Genomic DNA, 18,344 nt, shown 5'->3' with positions numbered 1-18,344 from the left:
CACTCTATTTCAATTTAATTTTTTAAAAGAATAGTAATTACATAGATGAAAAATAGACGAGGTACATTTCAACTTAGAATACCCAGTAGCCTTCAAAATTATTTTTTCTTAAAGAATTCCTTGCTAAGGGCTACAATTCTTACTCTGATTATCCGAAGTGGCATTGACTACATGACGAGTCAATTTGGAATTTAATATACAATGTACTGTTTATAATATGACATCACTTGATTTAGAAAGTTAAATAATTGGACATGTAAAAAACAGCCTCAAGTTGTTAAAATAATTACAATAGGAAAATAAGCACATAGCTTTTATCTGAGTGTTAGTCAAATAATTTGACAGGAATATAAATTTACCTTAATGACTCAGAGAATATGAAGTAAAGACACATTGATGCAAGTAGCACAAGGCCCTTTTAAAACAAAACGTGCTGGGATTGAGGTCTAGTTGTCTATTAAAATTTACACAGTGGAATAAAAACTGTTAATTTACATTTTTTTACTGATGCAGAAATAGTATTAGCAAACAACATTACTTAAAACAAAACTTTAAACAAGAGACATAACCAATAATGCTTAATTTTACACCCCTAAAAATCATGTCTCAGAAAAAAAAAATTTAATAACTCAGAAAATATGCTTTTACTACACAACTTTTTCAAACTCATACGTCTTAATATCTTACCCACTTCTACTTACCTTGATCAACTGGGTAAGTGTCCATTATGGCTGGTATTCTAGTAGCCTTTATAGATGGAAAGCTGCTGACCAAAGTCTCAGAAGGGGGAACTGTATATGTCTGTGTGGAAACGGGATCTGTTCTTTGAAAGATGGGAGTTAAACAGGTAATTCTTCTTATTTCATCACCACAAAGAAGCCCAATGGAGCAGGTCTGCAAATGACAATTACAGTAATTAAATTAAGCTCGGTTTCTTTGTTCCTGAGAGAAATTTTAAAGTTTGTTTTGAGATCCATTTGCATTTTCATAGACATATTGGATAGCTCAAATAAAATATTTTACTTGAAAATTAAATCTCCATAGTAAATTTTACCCATATTTCAAAATGGACTCGATCCTTTCAATTTGAGATATGCACAGTGGAATGCCCAAATTTATTCTTAATTCCTTTAATTTTAAGTCAAAATACTATTTTTACTTTTGAGAATATAGTTTTCCAATGAAGAATTTGTACTGTATGGTAATTAATGTGGATATAAAAAAGAAGTCACATTACAAATTATAAAACTTTTCTGCTCTAAAAGTCAAATTTAGTTGAAAGCTAATGTAAAATGCAGTATCTGCAACAGAAAATTTGAAAACATATTCTTGTGATTTGCAAATTATTTTAGTTTGTATTGGCGTGCAGTAGGAACGATCTTTATATGTTTTAGTTTGACATGAAAAGGCTATTTCTACCATATCCTATAAAATAGCTTTCACATGAAGAAACTGTGAATGAAAATTATGATAATGTATAATTAAGTATAAATTGACCAGAGAGATACGTTTATAAATGTAGAGTTAAAAACAAGTTATACTATTTGAATCATTTTATTTGTAAGAAAATAATATTTCAAAATGATTTTAAAATACTAATACATGTCTATTTCCTAATAATAAAGACATACCTAATAGGCATCCCTGCTTTAGTGTTCTAATATTTGTTAAAGATTACATCTAATTTGCAGAACACTTAAGTCTTGTTTCAGATGTGGGTGGTGGTTGTTTCACAGTTCCATATTCTGTAGTCACTTTCAACTCACACCAAAAAGTTTGTATAAATGTCAGATGATTCCTGATGTTAGATAACTGCTTTTCTCAACAAAGAAAAGCCCAGGACCAGATGGCTTTACTGCTGAAATTGATCATACTTTTAGAAAAGAACTAGCACCAAGACTTTGCTATTGTGAATAGTGCCGCAATAAACATACATGTGCATGTGTCTTTATAGCAGCATGATTTATAATCCTTTGGGTATATACCCAGTAATGGGATGGCTGGGTCAAATGGCATTTCTAGTTCGCAACCCAAATGTCCAACAACGATAGACTGGATTAAGAAAATGTGGCACATACACACCATGGAATACTATGCAGCCATAAAAAATGATGAGTTCATGTCCTTTGTAGGGACATGGATGAAGCTGGAAACCATCATTCTCAGCAAACTATCGCAAGGATAAAAAAACCAAACACCACATGTTCGCACTCATAGGTGGGAATTGAACAATGAGAACACATAAAGGGGAACATCACATACCAGGGCCTGTTGTGGGGTCGGGGAGGGGGGAGGGATAGCATTAGGAGATATACCTAATGCTAAATGACGAGTTAATGGGTGCAGCACACCAACATGGCACATGGATACATATGTAACAAACCTGCACATGTACCCTAAAACTTAAAGTATAATAATAATAAAATTAAAAAATATATATGAAAACAAAAAAAAAAAGAAAAGAACTAACACCAATTCTTCTCAAGCTATTACAAAACATTGAAGAGGAGGAAATTCTTCCTTACTCATTCTATGAGGCCAGCATTACCCTGACACCAAAACTAGACAAGAACATAAAAAAAATCCACAGGCTATTATCATTGATGAACCTAGATGCAAAAGTTCTCCCCAAAACACTAGCAAACTGAATACAACACCACATCAAAGAATAATACACTATGGTCAAGTGGGATTTATCCCAGGCATGCAAGGATGTTTCAACATATGTAAATCAATAAATGTGATATATCAATCAACAATATCAAGGACAAAATCTATATAAATATCTCAATAGATGCAGAAATTAATTTGATAAAATTGAACATCACTTCATGATAAAAACTCTCAACAAATTTGGCATTAAAAAAATACCTTAACATAATGAAGGTCACAAATGACACACCCACACCTGAAATCATACTAAATGGGCAAAAGCTGAAACCCTTTCCTCTAAGAACTGTAATAAGACAGGATGCCCACTTTCACCATTGTTATTCACCATTTTCCTGGAAGTGCCAACAAGAGCAATTAGGAACGAGAGAGAAATAAAGAGCATTAAAATTAGAAAAAAGGAAGTCAAATTGACCCTCTTTGCAGAAGACATAATCTTATATATAGAAAAACCTAAAGACTCCATCACAAAATCTCTTAGAGCTGATGAACAAATTCAGTGAAATTGTAGAATAAAAAAATCAACATACAAAATTTAGCATTGTTTCCATACACCAATGATGAACTATTTGAAAAAGAAATTAAAAATTCAATCCTAGTCACAATTGCCACACCAAAGAAATACATAGGAATAAATTTAACCAAGGAGGTGAAAAATCTCTACAAGGAAAACTACAAAACACTGATGAAAGACATTGAAGAGGACACAAATGAAGGGAAAGACATCCCATGCTTATGGAACAGAAGAATTAATATTATTTAAATGACTGTATTAAACCATTCTGCATTGCTATAAAGAAATACCTGAGACAGGGTATTTCATAAAGAAAATAGGTTTAATTGGCTCTCAGTTCTGCAGGCTTTAGAGGAAGCATGGTGCTCGCATCTGCTTGGCTTCTAAGAAAGCCTCAGCTAGTTTACAGTCATAACAGAAGATGAAGAGGGAGTAGGCACATCACATGACAAAAGCAGGAGCAACAAAGAGAGAGAGAGAGAGCCGGGGAGGGGATGGGTAGGAGACACACACTTTAAAATAACCAGATCTCACAGGAACTCACCAACTACTATGACACCAGCAGAAAGTGATGAGGGATCCGCCTCCATGACCCAAACTCCTCCCCCCAGGCCACACCTCCAGCACTGGGGATTGCAATTTAACATGACATTTGGGCAGGGTAAAATATTCAAACTTTATGAATGACTATGCTACTCAAGTCAATCTACAGATTCAAAGAAATCTCTATTAAAAGACAAATGATATTTTTCAGAGAGCTAGGAAAAACAATTCTAAATTTATGTGGAATCACAAAAGATTCTGAATAGCCAAAGCAATCCTAAGTAAAAAGAACAAAGCTGGAAGCATCATATTCTCATATTCTCTGACTTTAATTTATACTATGAAGCTATAGTAACTTGAAACAGCATGGCATTGGTATGAAGACAGACACATAGACCAATGGAACAGAATAGAGAAGAAAGAGATATATCCACATATTTACAGCTAGCTGATTTTTGATAGAGATACCAAATGGTAGAGAAAGAATGCTATCTTCAACAAATAGCGCAGGGAAACTGGATATTCATATGAATAAGAATAAAACTAGACTCCTATCTCTCACCATATACAAAAATCAACTCAAAATTGATTAAAGACTTAAGCATAAGACCCCACGCTATAAAACTACTAGAAGAAAACAGAGTAAATGCCTCAGGACATTGGTATAGGCAAAGATTTTTATGAGTATGATCTCAAAAGCACAAGAAACAAAAACAAAAATAGACAAATGGAATTGAGTTAAACTAAGGAGCTTCTGCATAGAAAAGGAAACAATTGACAGAGTGAACAGATAACCTGCAGAATGAGAGAAAATGTTTTCACACAATGCATCCAACAGGGAACTAATATTTAAAATTTTACAAGGAACTCAAACAACTCAACAACAATAAAAAATACAACCCCAACAAAAAAAGTGGACAAAGGGCATGAATAGGCATTTTTTTCAAAAGAAGACATACAAATGGCCAAGAAACATGAAAAGCTGCTCAATGTCACTAATCATCAGAGAAAGGCCAATTAAAACTGCAATGAGATATCATCTTACATTAGTTAGAATGGCTATCATTAAAAAGACAAAAAATAACAGATATTGGCAAGGATGCAGAGAAAAGGGAACCCTTATGTGCTTCTGGTAGGAATGTAAACTAGGACAACCTCTATGGAAAACAGTATGGAGATTTCTCAAAGAACTAAAAATAGAACTACCATTCAATTCAGCAGTCCCACTACTGGGTATACATCCAAAGGAAAATAAATCATTATATCAAAAAGATACATGTATTTATATGATTATCACAGCACCATTCACAATAGCAAAGATGTGGAATCCCCCTGTCAGTGAAGACTGGATCAAGAAAATGGTGGTATATATACACAATGGAATACTATTCAGCCATGAAAAGAATTAAATCAGGTGTTTTGCAGCAATGTGGATGGAACTGGAGGTCATTTTCCAACGTGAAACAACGCAGACACAGAAAGACAAATATCCACATGTTCTCAGTTACAAGTGGGAGCTAAATAATGTGTACATATGGACATAGAGTGGATAAAAATAAAAACTGGAGACTTAAACGGGTGGGGGAGGACATGGGGGGTGAATAATGAGAAATTACTTGTGGGTACAATGTCTGTTATTGGAGTGATGAATATACTAAAATCCCAGATTTCATCACTATGCCACATAGTCATGTAACAAAATTGCACTTGTAACCCTTAATTTGATACGAATTTTTTAAAAGCTAAAAGAGAATTTTAATGTTCACAACACAAAAAAGATATCTTCAATATTATGCTAATTACCCTGATTTTATCATTACACAATGTATACATGCATTGAAATATTACTATGTATTCCATAAATATGTACAATTATTATGTGTCAACTAAAAATAAAAGAACAAAAGAACTATGAAGTGTCTGTGTATAAAAACTTAAACATTAAATGGAAAAATATCCACAGCAAACAAAAACACAGGGTCAACAGGATCCCTTACCATAATGGATACAGAATGCATGTAAATTAAAAAAAAAGAGAAGGGGCCAGGCGTGGTGGTTCACGCCTGTAATCCCAACACTTTGGGAGGCCAAGGTGGGCGGATCACGAGGTCAGGAGATCGAGACCATCCTGGCTAACACGGTGAAACCCCGTCTCTACTAAAAATACAAAAAAATTAGCTGGGCTTGGTGGTGGGCGTCTGTAGTCCCAGCTACTTGGGAGGCTGAGGCAGGAGAATGGCGTGAACCCGGGAGGTGGAGCTTGCAGTGAGCTGAGATCGTGCCACTGCACTCCAGCCTGGGCGACAGTGCGAGACTTTGTCTCAAAAACAAACAAACAAACAAAAACTTAATAGGTACCAAGATGATATAGTCATTTCTATGAAACATGACTTAAAAAACTTTCTTTCTGAATCTATATTTGAGAAAAAACATGCAAATAAGATCTTCTGAATTAGAGCTTTATGAGAATATGGTCATCTGCTTTCATGTGGACATTGTATAGCCCTCTATGTCTTCACTCAACAAATGTTTATTGATCAATATCTAAGTGCCAGTGACTGTTGTAATTGTTGGAAATGAATTGGTCAACAAGATAGGCAAAGTTTCTCCATTATATACTTTGTATTTTAGGAAAGAAATTTGAATTAATTAATTAATATCAATTAGTGATAAGTGATATTAAGACAAAATATCCCAAAATACATAATAAGGAAAAACAGCAAGGGCTGTTTTGGAGGCAGTGGCCAGGGAAGTACTCTCTGAACAGGGATATAAATTGAGTATTTTAGGAAAGAGTATCGAAGGCGAAAAGAACGGCAGTGCAAAAGGCCTGCGGGCAGGAAAATGCTTAATATGTACGCAAAAGCAAGATAGACAGTTAAAGAGAATAAGGGAAGGCCATGTAGGTAGAAATGAGGTCACAGAGGTGATTAGAAACCAGATAATGTGGCTTCTTTACTTGTTTGTTGTTGAATTTGGAATTGATTCTGAGAATCATGGGAAGCCATTGGAATATTTGAAATAAGAAAGTTCTGATCTTACTGATATCATAAAAAGCTGACTGTAGATAATAGACCCTCAATGGAGTTTGGATTCGGGGGAAGAATAGAAGCTAAGGTATATTTGGGAAGCAGGCAACGATCCAGGAAAGGGAAATAATTAGACTGACCTGGAGTGAATATATTAAGTAAAGTTTGTATTCGGGGTATATGTGGAAGGCAGAGCCTATAATATATGCTGATGGACTAGATGTATGGGGTGAGAATAAAAAGTTTAGTGAATGATTTGTAAATTTGTATTCCTATCAATAAAATAGAAATAAAAATTAAAGAAGACAAGCAAATTTACTAAATTATAGAAGACCAGTTACAGATTGGAGGATAGATCACAATTTCTGTTTAAATACATTAAATTTGAGAAGCTTACTGGCTACCAGATATGTAACAAGTTGAAAATATGAGTCTCTCTTGAATCAGAATTATTCTTAAATGGTTTCAATAAAATAAAGTATGGTTTAAAGAAAAGCAGTGTTATCCCACAGTCCTGTCTAATTTTCTGGCAATAGAGCTAGAAAATGGCAGAGCAAAGATTTCTACCTAAGAAGTGAGGCTCCAGAACCCACACTTCAACCCACTATACTATACTTTTGATATATGAAACATCATCAAGATATTTGTTATCAATATTTCTATGCTAAAGTTGATTATTTTAGGTAATAAAGCTAAAACAATCTTCTACTCTGACAGTCTACTTAACAAACATCACTGTCAATTAAATTTAATCATCACAAACCATGTTTTAAGATCTGGGCAAAACAGTTTCTATTATCTCAATGACTTTACAATCCAGTGGACTATTAGTATATTTCACTCTATTGACAGTAACATTTGAAGATAACATGTTGTGGCTTATCCTTATTTTCTACGTGAAATAAGGAGTACGTAATACAGAAAAAATCCAGCATCCTTCAGGTTACTTGTTCCTCTTCCCTGTGTCTTTCCAGCCTACTTGGAGTGGTTTCATGCCATTGCTGACCTCTGTTTACCTCACTAACCTCTGGTTATTTTCAGCTCTCTTTTTTTTTCACCTGTAAATCCAATTCTCTCTATTATTTAAGTGTTAGAAATGGTTTCTGTTTTCCTCATTAAGATATTAACAGATCTTCAGTGTTCTATAAAAGACACATAGGATATTTCTCTATGTGGTTATCTAACTTGATTGGGAGACAAAAGGCAAAGTAGGTGGCAACCAGAAAGTGAGAATAATATTCTGAAGATACCATTTACCCATAATAATAAAAAACTCTAGTAATAAGCAAATATCAAATGTTAAGAATACTTTGCTCCAAAACATGTAATATTGAGATATCTTTGTGCTATGTTACTGGGCTAGATAAATATTTTAGTTTCTAGGTTTTTAAAAAGATTTTTCCATACAAAATCAGTATGTAGGGTTCATGATACTAACTATAGTTTTTAATGGCATTCCTGTTATGCCAAATTGATTTGTATGTCTTTTCCAGCATACTACCAGTGTCCCTAAGCAGGAGACTATGTTACATTTTCCACTGAATGGCCGGGGCTAATATGATGGCTGGCACATACTGATGTACTTGATGGTGAGTGAACATTTATTGGAAAAAACTAAGAGAAACATATTGAAAACACATATTTATCTAAGTACATACATATTTCTCTTTCCCTTTTGTAGATAAATGTATTGAAAGAAACATTCATTAAATCATCTAAACTTTTCATTCTCTCCTCAAGCCATTCTAATCTAGCTTACATGTCTTCTTGCCACTAGGACAGTTACAGTGAAATTCCAGAAATCCTATTGTGCTGTTAAATAGAAAGCACCGTTTTTGATCTTCATCTTGTTCAAATCATCTACAATATTCAACATGCTTAACTACCACCTTCTAAAAAACTTGGTTTCTCTCTAACCTTCTACCTCTTTCTCCTATTCATTATCAATCTCCTCTGCTGGCTCCTTCTCTTTGTAGCCTCTAGTTTGGAACTTATCATGGCTTAGTATTCAACTTTTTTCTTTCTCCATTCTCCCCAGAAGCATTGTCATATATTCAAAAAGGCTATAAAGATATCATATATCGATGAGTCCCAAAATTATATCTCTACTTCACCCTTCTCTGAAATACATTTTTATATAACCAACTGCTTATTTAGAATCATTATTTAAATATCTCATGGGTACCTTAAACATAACATGCACAGTATTGAACTGCTGATTCAGTCTCTCCATTCTAACATGTTCCTCCAACCACCTGTGCCATCACAGGAAATTTATTATCATTACTCTATTGCTGAAGTCCTCCCTGATTTGTCATTATCTTCTGTCTCACACATCTACTCAATAGAATGTCTTGCTAATTTTTCTTTCATAACATATTTCAAATCCAGCCTTTTCTCTGAATTTGCTTTGCCACAAATATCAAACCATCGTTATCTTTTACATAATACTTGTTAGAGCCTAGCTGGTTTCTTCACTCCCACTTTTAACCTCCTTCTAGATCTTTCTTTATGTAAGAATAGGGATATTTTAAGAACCTGAATAAGATCACATCATTTCCCTTTTGAAAAAACTTGTTAGTATGTCAATTGCACTTGAATAAAATTCAAACTAATTACTATTTTTCTGACTCTCAACCTAACCTGACCCTGTTTACTTTTACAGGCACTTCTGTACTTTTGCCCCCACCATAGTTACTGTGCTCAACTCCCATTATCCACTCTTTACTGTCCCATACAGGACAAGATCTTTTCCTCCCCATGACCCTTGTTTATGCTGATACATCTGACAGCACATCCATACCCTCACTCTTCCTTTGGATTATTTCTTTTTATCCCACGGGTTATAACTTAAAGGTCCCTTCCTTAGAGAAAACTTTTCTACTATCTACATTATTTTTCTATCACAATAACTTTTTCTTTTCCTTCTGACTACTAAATACAGTTTGAATTATATTTTATTTTTCTACTGCCTTGATTTACATGTCATTCCTGGTACACTGTAAATGTCACTAGGTAGAAGCCTATCTCCATTCCATCCTGCATTGTATTCAGCACACCACTTGTATGCTGCTAACCAATTAGCGTTTGTTGAATGAATATAAAATTATATTTACAAAATTGCCTCTATAAATTAGGTTAAAGAGTTGAGCAAGCAAAATGTAAGTATTTTTACCCATAACTTGTTTAATTAAAATTTGAAACACAGGATGGCCCTTTAGATACCTTTATATTACAAGAAAAACAACCAACCAAATATGAGAGTTCAATAGGCACCAGTCTTGAGCTACAAGAGTCATCAACCTTACTTTGAGAAATAAGGGCCCACATCATGTGAATAGTCTGTCTTGAAACCAGAGATGACAGATGAAATGGAAGTGCAATTAGCAATATTACACTCTTTCTCTGTGTCCTCTACACTTAAGAAACATTTTCCCCTTTTCCCAAGGTCTATCATGAAGAAATGCTTAATGCTGCTGAAGATGAGCTCAAAAGAATTGGTAAATTATTTGAAAATTTAGCAATTTGAAAAGTAAGTAAGCTCAAAGCCATTTACCACTATCCCATTTAAACATGCATCAAGAAACATTTTCCCCCTTTTCCAAGATCTTTCATTAAGAAATGTTTCATGCTGCCAAACATGAGCTCAAAATAAGTGGTAAATTATTTGAAAATTTAGCAATTGGAAAACTAAGTAATCTCAAAGCCATTTACAACCACCCTACTTAAACATGTGTCAGGTAGCTCCTAGGCTTTAGGGACTAATACAAACAGAGCCCTGGGTGAGTTTTTCTGGTTGCTTAGCAAGTCACTAGAGGAAAAATGCAAGCTGGTAGAAGAATAGGTCCTATTGCCTCTTGTGTTGGGTGGACTTCCTGATGAGCTATACAAGGCTAGGACATTAGAATATGTAATGTCATGGATGCTAATCTTCCACAAGATAGTGCCTCCAGGTTCAAACACTGCCCTACCTGGTAGTTCTGGCCCTTTTTGGGATAACTATTTTAAACCAGGAAAGATTTATAGGAAAAAAGTGCTCACAGGACAAAATAATTAGTCCCATTTAGCTTTTCTTTTTCTTTTCTTCTGTTTCCTCCTCTTCCCCCCACTTCTACTCCATCCTCCTTCTCTTCTTTCTTATCCTACTGCTGCTCCTCTTCCTTTTTCTTCTTCATTTCAAGAGCATAACCCCACAGAGAGCATAACCCGAAGAGCCTGGAAAACCTCTGTTGCCTCCCAAGAGCACACAGAACTTCGCCCTTCTTGAAAAAATCCATTAGACATGAAATCATTCAGAATTTTAGAGGAGTCTGGTGAAGTCTCTCTTAGATTTCCAAACCCTGCAGGCTGTTTATCAAAATCTTATACAGCCTCATATAAACCCTGTGATCTAAAAAAAAGGAAAGCCCTTATGTAGCTTTTTTTTTTTTTTTTTTTTTTTTTTTATACTTTAGGGTTTAGGTACATGTGCACAATGTGCAGTTTTACATATATCATGTGCATGTTGATTCTGCACCATTAACTCGTCATTAGCATTAGGGTATCCTAATGCTGTCCCTCCCCCCTCCCCCCACCCCACAACAGTCCCTGGAGTGTGATGTTCCCCTTCCTGTGTCCATGAGTTCTCATTGTTCAATTCCCACCTATGAGTGAGAACATGCGGTGTTTGGTTTTTTGTCCTTGCGATAGTTTACTGAGAATGATGTTTTCCAGTTTCATCCATGTCCCTACAAAGGACACGAACTCATCATTTTTTATGGCTGCATAGTATTCCATGGTGTATATGTGCCACATTTTCTTAATCCAGTCTATCGTTGTTGGACATTTGGGTTGGTTCCAACTCTTTGCTATTGTGAATAGTGCCGCAATAAACATACGTGTGCATGTGTCTTTATAGCAGCATGATTTATAGTCCTTTGGGTATATACCCAGTAATGGGATGGCTGGGTCAAATGGTATTTCTAGTTCGAGATCCCTGAGGAATCGCCACACTGACTTCCACAATGGTTGAACTAGTTTACAATCCCACCAACAGTGTAAAAGTGTTCCTATTTCTCCACATCCTCTCCAGCACCTGTTGTTTCCTGATTTTTTAATGATGGCCATTCTAACTGGTGTGAGATGGTATCTCACTGTGGTTTTGATTTGCATTTCTCTGATGGCCAGTGATGATGAGCATTTCTTCATGTGTTTTCTGGCTGCATAAATGTCTTCTTTTGAGAAGTGTCTGTTCATGTCCTCTGCCCACTTTTGGATGGGGTTGTTTGTTTTTTTCTTGAAAATTTGTTTGAGTTCGTTATAGATTCTGGATATTAGCCCTTTGTCAGATGAGTAGGTTGCAAAAATTTTCTCCCATTCTGTAGGTTGCCTGTTCATTCTGATGATAGTTGCAAGGCTGGTTCAACATACGCAAATCAATAAATGTAATCCAACATATAAACAGAACCAAAGACAAAAACCACATGATTATCTCAATAGATGCAGAAAAGGCCTTTGACAAAATTCAACAACCCTTCATGCTAAAAACTCTCAATAAATTAGGTATTGATGGGACGTATCTCAAAATAATAAGAGCTATCTACGACAAACCCACAGCCAATATCATACTGAATGGGCAAAAACTGGAAGCATTCCCTCTGAAAACTGGCACAAGACAGGGATGCCCTCTCTCACCGCTCCTGTTCAACATAGTGCTGGAAGTTCTGGCCAGAGCAATCAGGCAGGAGAAGGAAATAAAAGGTATTCAATTAGGAAAAGAGGAAGTCAAATTGTCCCTGTTTGCAGATGACATGATTGTATATCTAGAAAACCCCATTGTCTCAGCCCAAAATCTCCTTAAGCTGATTAGCAACTTCAGCGAAGTCTCAGGATACAAAATTAATGTACAAAAATCACAAGCATTCTTGTACACCAATCACAGACAAACAGAGAGCCAAATCATGAGTGAACTCCCATTCACAATTGCTTCAAAGAGAATAAAATACCTAGGAATCCAACTTACAAGGGATGTGAAGGACCTCTTCAAGGAGAACTACAAACCACTGCTCAATGAAATAAAAGAGGATACAAACAAATGGAAGAACATTCCATGCTCATGGGTTGGAAGAATCAATATCGTGAAAATGGCCATACTGCCCAAGGTAATTTATAGATTCAATGCCATCCCCATCAAGCTACCAATGACTTTCTTCACAGAATTGGAAAAAACTACTTTAAAGTTCATATGGAACCAAAAAAGAGCCCGCATCGCCAAGTCAATCCTAAGCCAAAAGAACAAAGCTGGAGGCATCACGCTACCTGACTTTAAACGATACTACAAGGCTACAGTAACCAAAACAGCATGGTACTGGTACCACAACAGAGACATAGATCAATGGAACAGAACAGAGCCCTCAGAAATGATGCCGCATAGCTACAACTATCTGATCTTTGACAAACCTGACAAAAATAAGAAATGGGGAAAGGATTCCCTATTTAATAAATGGTGCTGGGAAAACTGGCTAGCCATATGTAGAAAGCTGCAACTGGATCCCTTCCTTACACCTTATACAAAAATTATATGATTTCTATATGTGATAGGGCTCCCAGAAGTAGATGGTCTGGTTCTGTGGAGGTGAGTCAGTGGTCAGATCTGAAGAAGTAAGTGTGATCTATGCATGTCCTCCGTACAGAGTCTATCTTAATGGATTACATAGATGGTATTACAGATCACATGAATTATCCTTCTGCTTAGGCTGTATTTACTAAAGTAAATGAATACCTGTGTGTGTGTGTGTGTGTGTGTGTGTGTGTGTCTGTTTTCTCTGCCTCAAGCATCTACCAAAAAGGTTGCCAAGCTCTCAAGAATATATATAATGCTGGTATTCTTTTCTTCCCTTATGACAACTTGACAACACACAACAGGAATTCTCATTTCCCTAATCTGCATTATTTCTCTCTTTTTTTTTATTTTTGGGTGGAACATGTCGCATCAAATTTATGTGCTTCGCTCTCTGTATCTCTGTCTCTTTCTCTCAGTTTAGAATAATTCATCTATAATGGCTCCTGAGAGTCATTGCCTGGGACACTGCAATGTAACGTTGTTTTATTTATTTTCCTAGGTTATCCACAATATCCTGTCATGAAAGTTTAAAATGTCTTTTCCTAGGGGAGGATGATAATGATGTTTTCTGTCTGATAACATAACAATGTATGGCCCAAACTTTTCAAAACATTTTCAAGTATGTCAGTCAATTAATTGTTAATTCAAATCAGTTTTCATCTTTCTCAAGGTTAAAGAGGAGAATAAAATCAAAGACCATGAATAAAAGCTGTGGGTCCATAATTGTATATATTTGTATGAAGTCTGAAGAACATCAAGAATTTGTGAAATTTTCCACAGAGTAGAAGCACACAAGATCCATCTAAGTTTTATGGGGTGACAACAATATAAACATGAAATAGTCACTTCTTCCCTGGTGTCTGATAATTGGTAGTGAAAACTTTAAGGATAATTTTATTTTTCCTTATTGAATTTGGCTACCAGAACTTCAGGGGATTTGCTTCAATGGCAATGCTTCCGAAAGCACAAGTTCATTGATTTGCTGTATAATTTTAATCTGCAGGGAGATCTTCTAGCGGACTAAAGAATGCAGGAATAAGGATCTTAAGAAATGCACTGAATCTCACTTTTGTTTCTAGTCTATCCAAAAGAAGGTGCAATAAGAAGGGAAATGGAAAGCATAGCTCAGGGGAGAAGTCAAGGTTAATACTAGAGACAGATGCTCAGGCAACAAATATTGCTGCAGAAAGTTGATGAGGCAAGAGGTCAAGACGCATTGTTTTACAGGCAAGGTCTCAAAAGCACATTGACTATGTATCAAATATATGCCAGAGTTATCTTTCAAAATAAAAGTCTGACCAGGGGATTCCTCACTTCAAAAAGTCATCACTGGCTTACCACTCTTCTTGGAAAAAAGTAAAAGAATTTAATCTAGCACACAATATCACTGGCTATTTCTTATTGAATATTGATTTTTCTTATTGAAAACATGGTGAGAAACTTATTCAGGTTACCCCCAAATTTTAAACATATGAGATTTTCTCGACTTTTCACAATGATTAAGTTTAATTATATGTCAATTATTTTGGATATCCATGATCTTAATCAAAGAAGTGCCAATGGCCTTCTTATACACTAACCACATTTGTAGATATTGAGTTTTAAAAGCAAAAATAGTTTGAATGTTAAAGTTATATGCTTGCCTATGGCCAAGCTCATATTGGAAATACCATTGTTTTTAATTTAAATGTAAGTACTATGTATTTAACTCCAAATAGCAAAATCAAGAAATTACTCTGTGTCAGTCATCATATCAGAACAATTTAATAACTCATAATTACTACAGGTGCAAATTATCAGTGTGACTAATATATATAGTTATATATAACATAACTAAAACTCTGTGGTCCTACTGTCAATAGCATCCTCTGAATTTTTTTTTCTAAATTCTCACCTAATTGAAATCAAATACCTTAAAGATTTCCCCGAGACCACTGTTTATGACTCACCAGTCCTAGAAACTGATATCTGATACAGAACCCTGAGTATGTACAAGTAAAAGAGCCATGAAACATTTCAGAAGTCAAATTGTTTGATCTTTCCTACTATTTTGGTAAGAATGCATGGAATTAGCAGACACTATAGGTAAATTAGTGGGTCATCAACGTGAGGATCCCAATACTCAATTGATCTTTCAGAACTGGCAAGTAGAAATTTAAAACTTTCTTTTTCTTACCACCAAATATCTATACCATTTAGGGAAGCTTTTCTTAGTCACAGAATGTTCAACCGACTGCTCATGAGAAAAGACATTTATTTCATGAAACATCTTACATTCCTCCATTGGAAACAATGTCCTCATTCTCTGAATCTGTATAATGTTATGTGTTTACATTTTACGCTGCTTACCCATTTCTTTTCTGTGTTGTAATTGTTGTTTTGCATGTTGTATCTCTTCTCTATGAATTTGAGTTTCTTAGGATAAAAAAAATCTAAAATAGTTGTTAGAATCTAAGTTCAATAATATATACATATTAAGTGCTAAAATTTGTGTCATAAAGGATATTTAAAAAATAACATAACCTCACATCTTTCCATTCACACTCCTTGAAAGTAACTTGCAAGCTTTCCTACCTGTTCTCCCTAGAACAATGTCTCCTTGTATTCAAGCTGACTTGCTACACTTGACCTCCTATAGGGACTATTACTTGAGCCAATCTGAGCAAACAAATTTGGACTGCATACCTTTATTTTGCCATCCATAGCATCTTGTGTTTATACCTCCATCAACACATATTAGTTAATATATTATCATTTGTTTATCCATTTCTCCCATGGAGTATTATTCTATGCCAACCCAAACAGCCACAGTTGTCACACACCAATGAATACACTGATCATTTTATACTTATCTTTAACTAATTTATCGTTAGAAAGATAAAGTTGGCATCTTCATTTTAGAACATTAAGAACAATGTCTTCTGAATACTTTCAAGCCTCTCTCACTTTCTACAACATACTGTGGCAATACATATTTTCTTTCTCCTTTCAGATTGAAGTGAGTCAGCCTTATAGTTACAATGTCTTTGAAGCTAATCTTCAAACTCTGGGAATGTGCACACAGCCCTCTCCTTACTTGGGAATTCAAGTGCAAATGACATGAAAACAGTTACAGAAAATAAGGCAAAACCAAATCAAACACTATCATACAAAGACACCATCTAACATTCAAAATATATCAAAAGCAGCAAGCAAGATATGCTGTGCTGTACGTCAGTATCCCCAAGCTGCATGGAGAGCAACAACCAACAGGTCTTCCTTCCTACGCATTGACTCTTTTCTTAGTTTCATTTATTTTTAATTAAGGGGGGAAAAGCTTAAAGCAGGTGGTTTCTGTATGAATAAAAAAAAGATTCCTAAGCCAAAAGAGAAGTATAAAACCCTGCCGTTTCTCAGTGGCAATGCCAGAAAAAGCAGAGAAACAGAGATTGGTTTTTATCATCAAAAATGCAATAGATGCAAGTTATATTTTCTCCCACTGCCTTGCCAGAATTTAATTATTTATAGAATAAGCTAGCAGGTGTAAAATGCACAGTTCCATTTGTTATCATGTAAGAACCATGTGAAGAAAAGAAGTTTTGGTAAAAAAAAAAAAAAAAAGAAAAAAAATTGAAGGAACTATGTCTTAGTCTGTTCAGGCTACTGCAAAAAAAGATACTATAAACTGGTTGACTTATAAATAACAGAAATTTATTCCTCATAGATCAGGAGGCTGGGAAGTACAAGTCGAGGGATGTTTAGTGTCTGGGCTTTCTCACAGATGGTGCCTTCTGGCTATGTCCTCACAGGCTGGAAGGGACTATCTACTTATCTGCAGCTTTTTTATAAGGGCACTCATCCCAATCATGTGTACTCCACCCTCATGACTGAATCACCTCCCAAAAGCCCTACATTCTAAGACCATAGTCTTAGGGGTTAGAACTTCAACATTTGGATTTGGGTGAGGGAGATACAAACACTCAGGCCATAACAGAATATATAAGCTAATCTTTCTATAAGTTAATGTAGTCTGTGCTCACCAAAAGAAATCTGAGTATGGCTCAGAGTGAAAAGATCTAGAACTGTATTTTGGTTGCAGAGTGAAAACTTTCTGACATAGTGCTCCCGGATATAGGGTTTGGATTCACTGGCCAAACTACATTCTAACATTTGCTATCTATGAATAAGTGACCAACATCTCTGAGCCTGTTTCCTCATCATCACCATAGGAATAAATAATCATTCTTACATCGCAAAATTGTTTTAATCATTCAATAGGGTAAAGTATCCAAGACATTTAGCCTGGTAAATAGTTAGGCTTCCTTCATAAATAACAACATTTTAATGGAAGCTTATGGCTCAAGTGATATTTTAAATAACTCTAAATATTATTGTAGAAAACAATGCATTATATCTTTAACAGTGTATGATATTGCATTCAACAGACTGTTCCACAAAATTCTTGTGCTTAGTTGTGATTAACACCACAATAATTGTAATCCATTCATGGTTTTGTTCATGTATAATAATCAACAAAATTTTATTTAGAATCTACTATGTTGTATCTGCCTGGAGAACAGAAGTAGGTAATATGTGCACAGTTCCTGTTTTATGGAACTTATTGAAGAGGAGAAAAGCAGACCAGAGAGGGAGAAGGAAACAGAGAAGGAGAGGAAGGGAGGTGAGAGTAGTTGGTCAAACAGTATAAATATATAGCCACAAAAATAATTGATGAATTACAATTTCAGTAATTGCTATGAAGACAAATTATAAAATGCTGCCTAATTTCTTGTGGGAATGCAAAATGGTACAAATATTTTAGAAAACAGTTGCACAGTTTCTAAGTAAACACACTATTACTATATAATCCAGTGAGTGTGTGCCTCAGTGTATAGCAAACGAATTGAAAACATGTTCACACAAAAACCTCCACAAGAATATTTGTAACAGCCTTATTCATGATTGTCAAAACTTGAAAACAAGAAAAACTTTAGTAGGTTGAACGGAT

General features: G+C 35.1%; 1 protein-coding gene across 1 annotated transcript in view; it reads right to left on the bottom strand.

Annotated features, from left to right (window-relative positions):
- Nucleotides 1-18,344, bottom strand: part of EYS (eyes shut homolog) — a 1,808,075-nt gene that overhangs the window by 894,737 nt on the left and 894,994 nt on the right. Inside the window, 1 exon segment of the mRNA XM_030809409.1 lies at nt 702-894. Within this exon segment, the coding sequence (XP_030665269.1) occupies nt 702-894 (193 nt within the window).

Source organism: Nomascus leucogenys, chromosome 3, assembly GCF_006542625.1.
Source record: "Nomascus leucogenys isolate Asia chromosome 3, Asia_NLE_v1, whole genome shotgun sequence".
Taxonomy (NCBI): domain Eukaryota; kingdom Metazoa; phylum Chordata; class Mammalia; order Primates; family Hylobatidae; genus Nomascus; species Nomascus leucogenys.
Note: the sequence above shows the minus strand (reverse complement) of the source record. Positions and strands in the feature narration are given on the sequence as shown.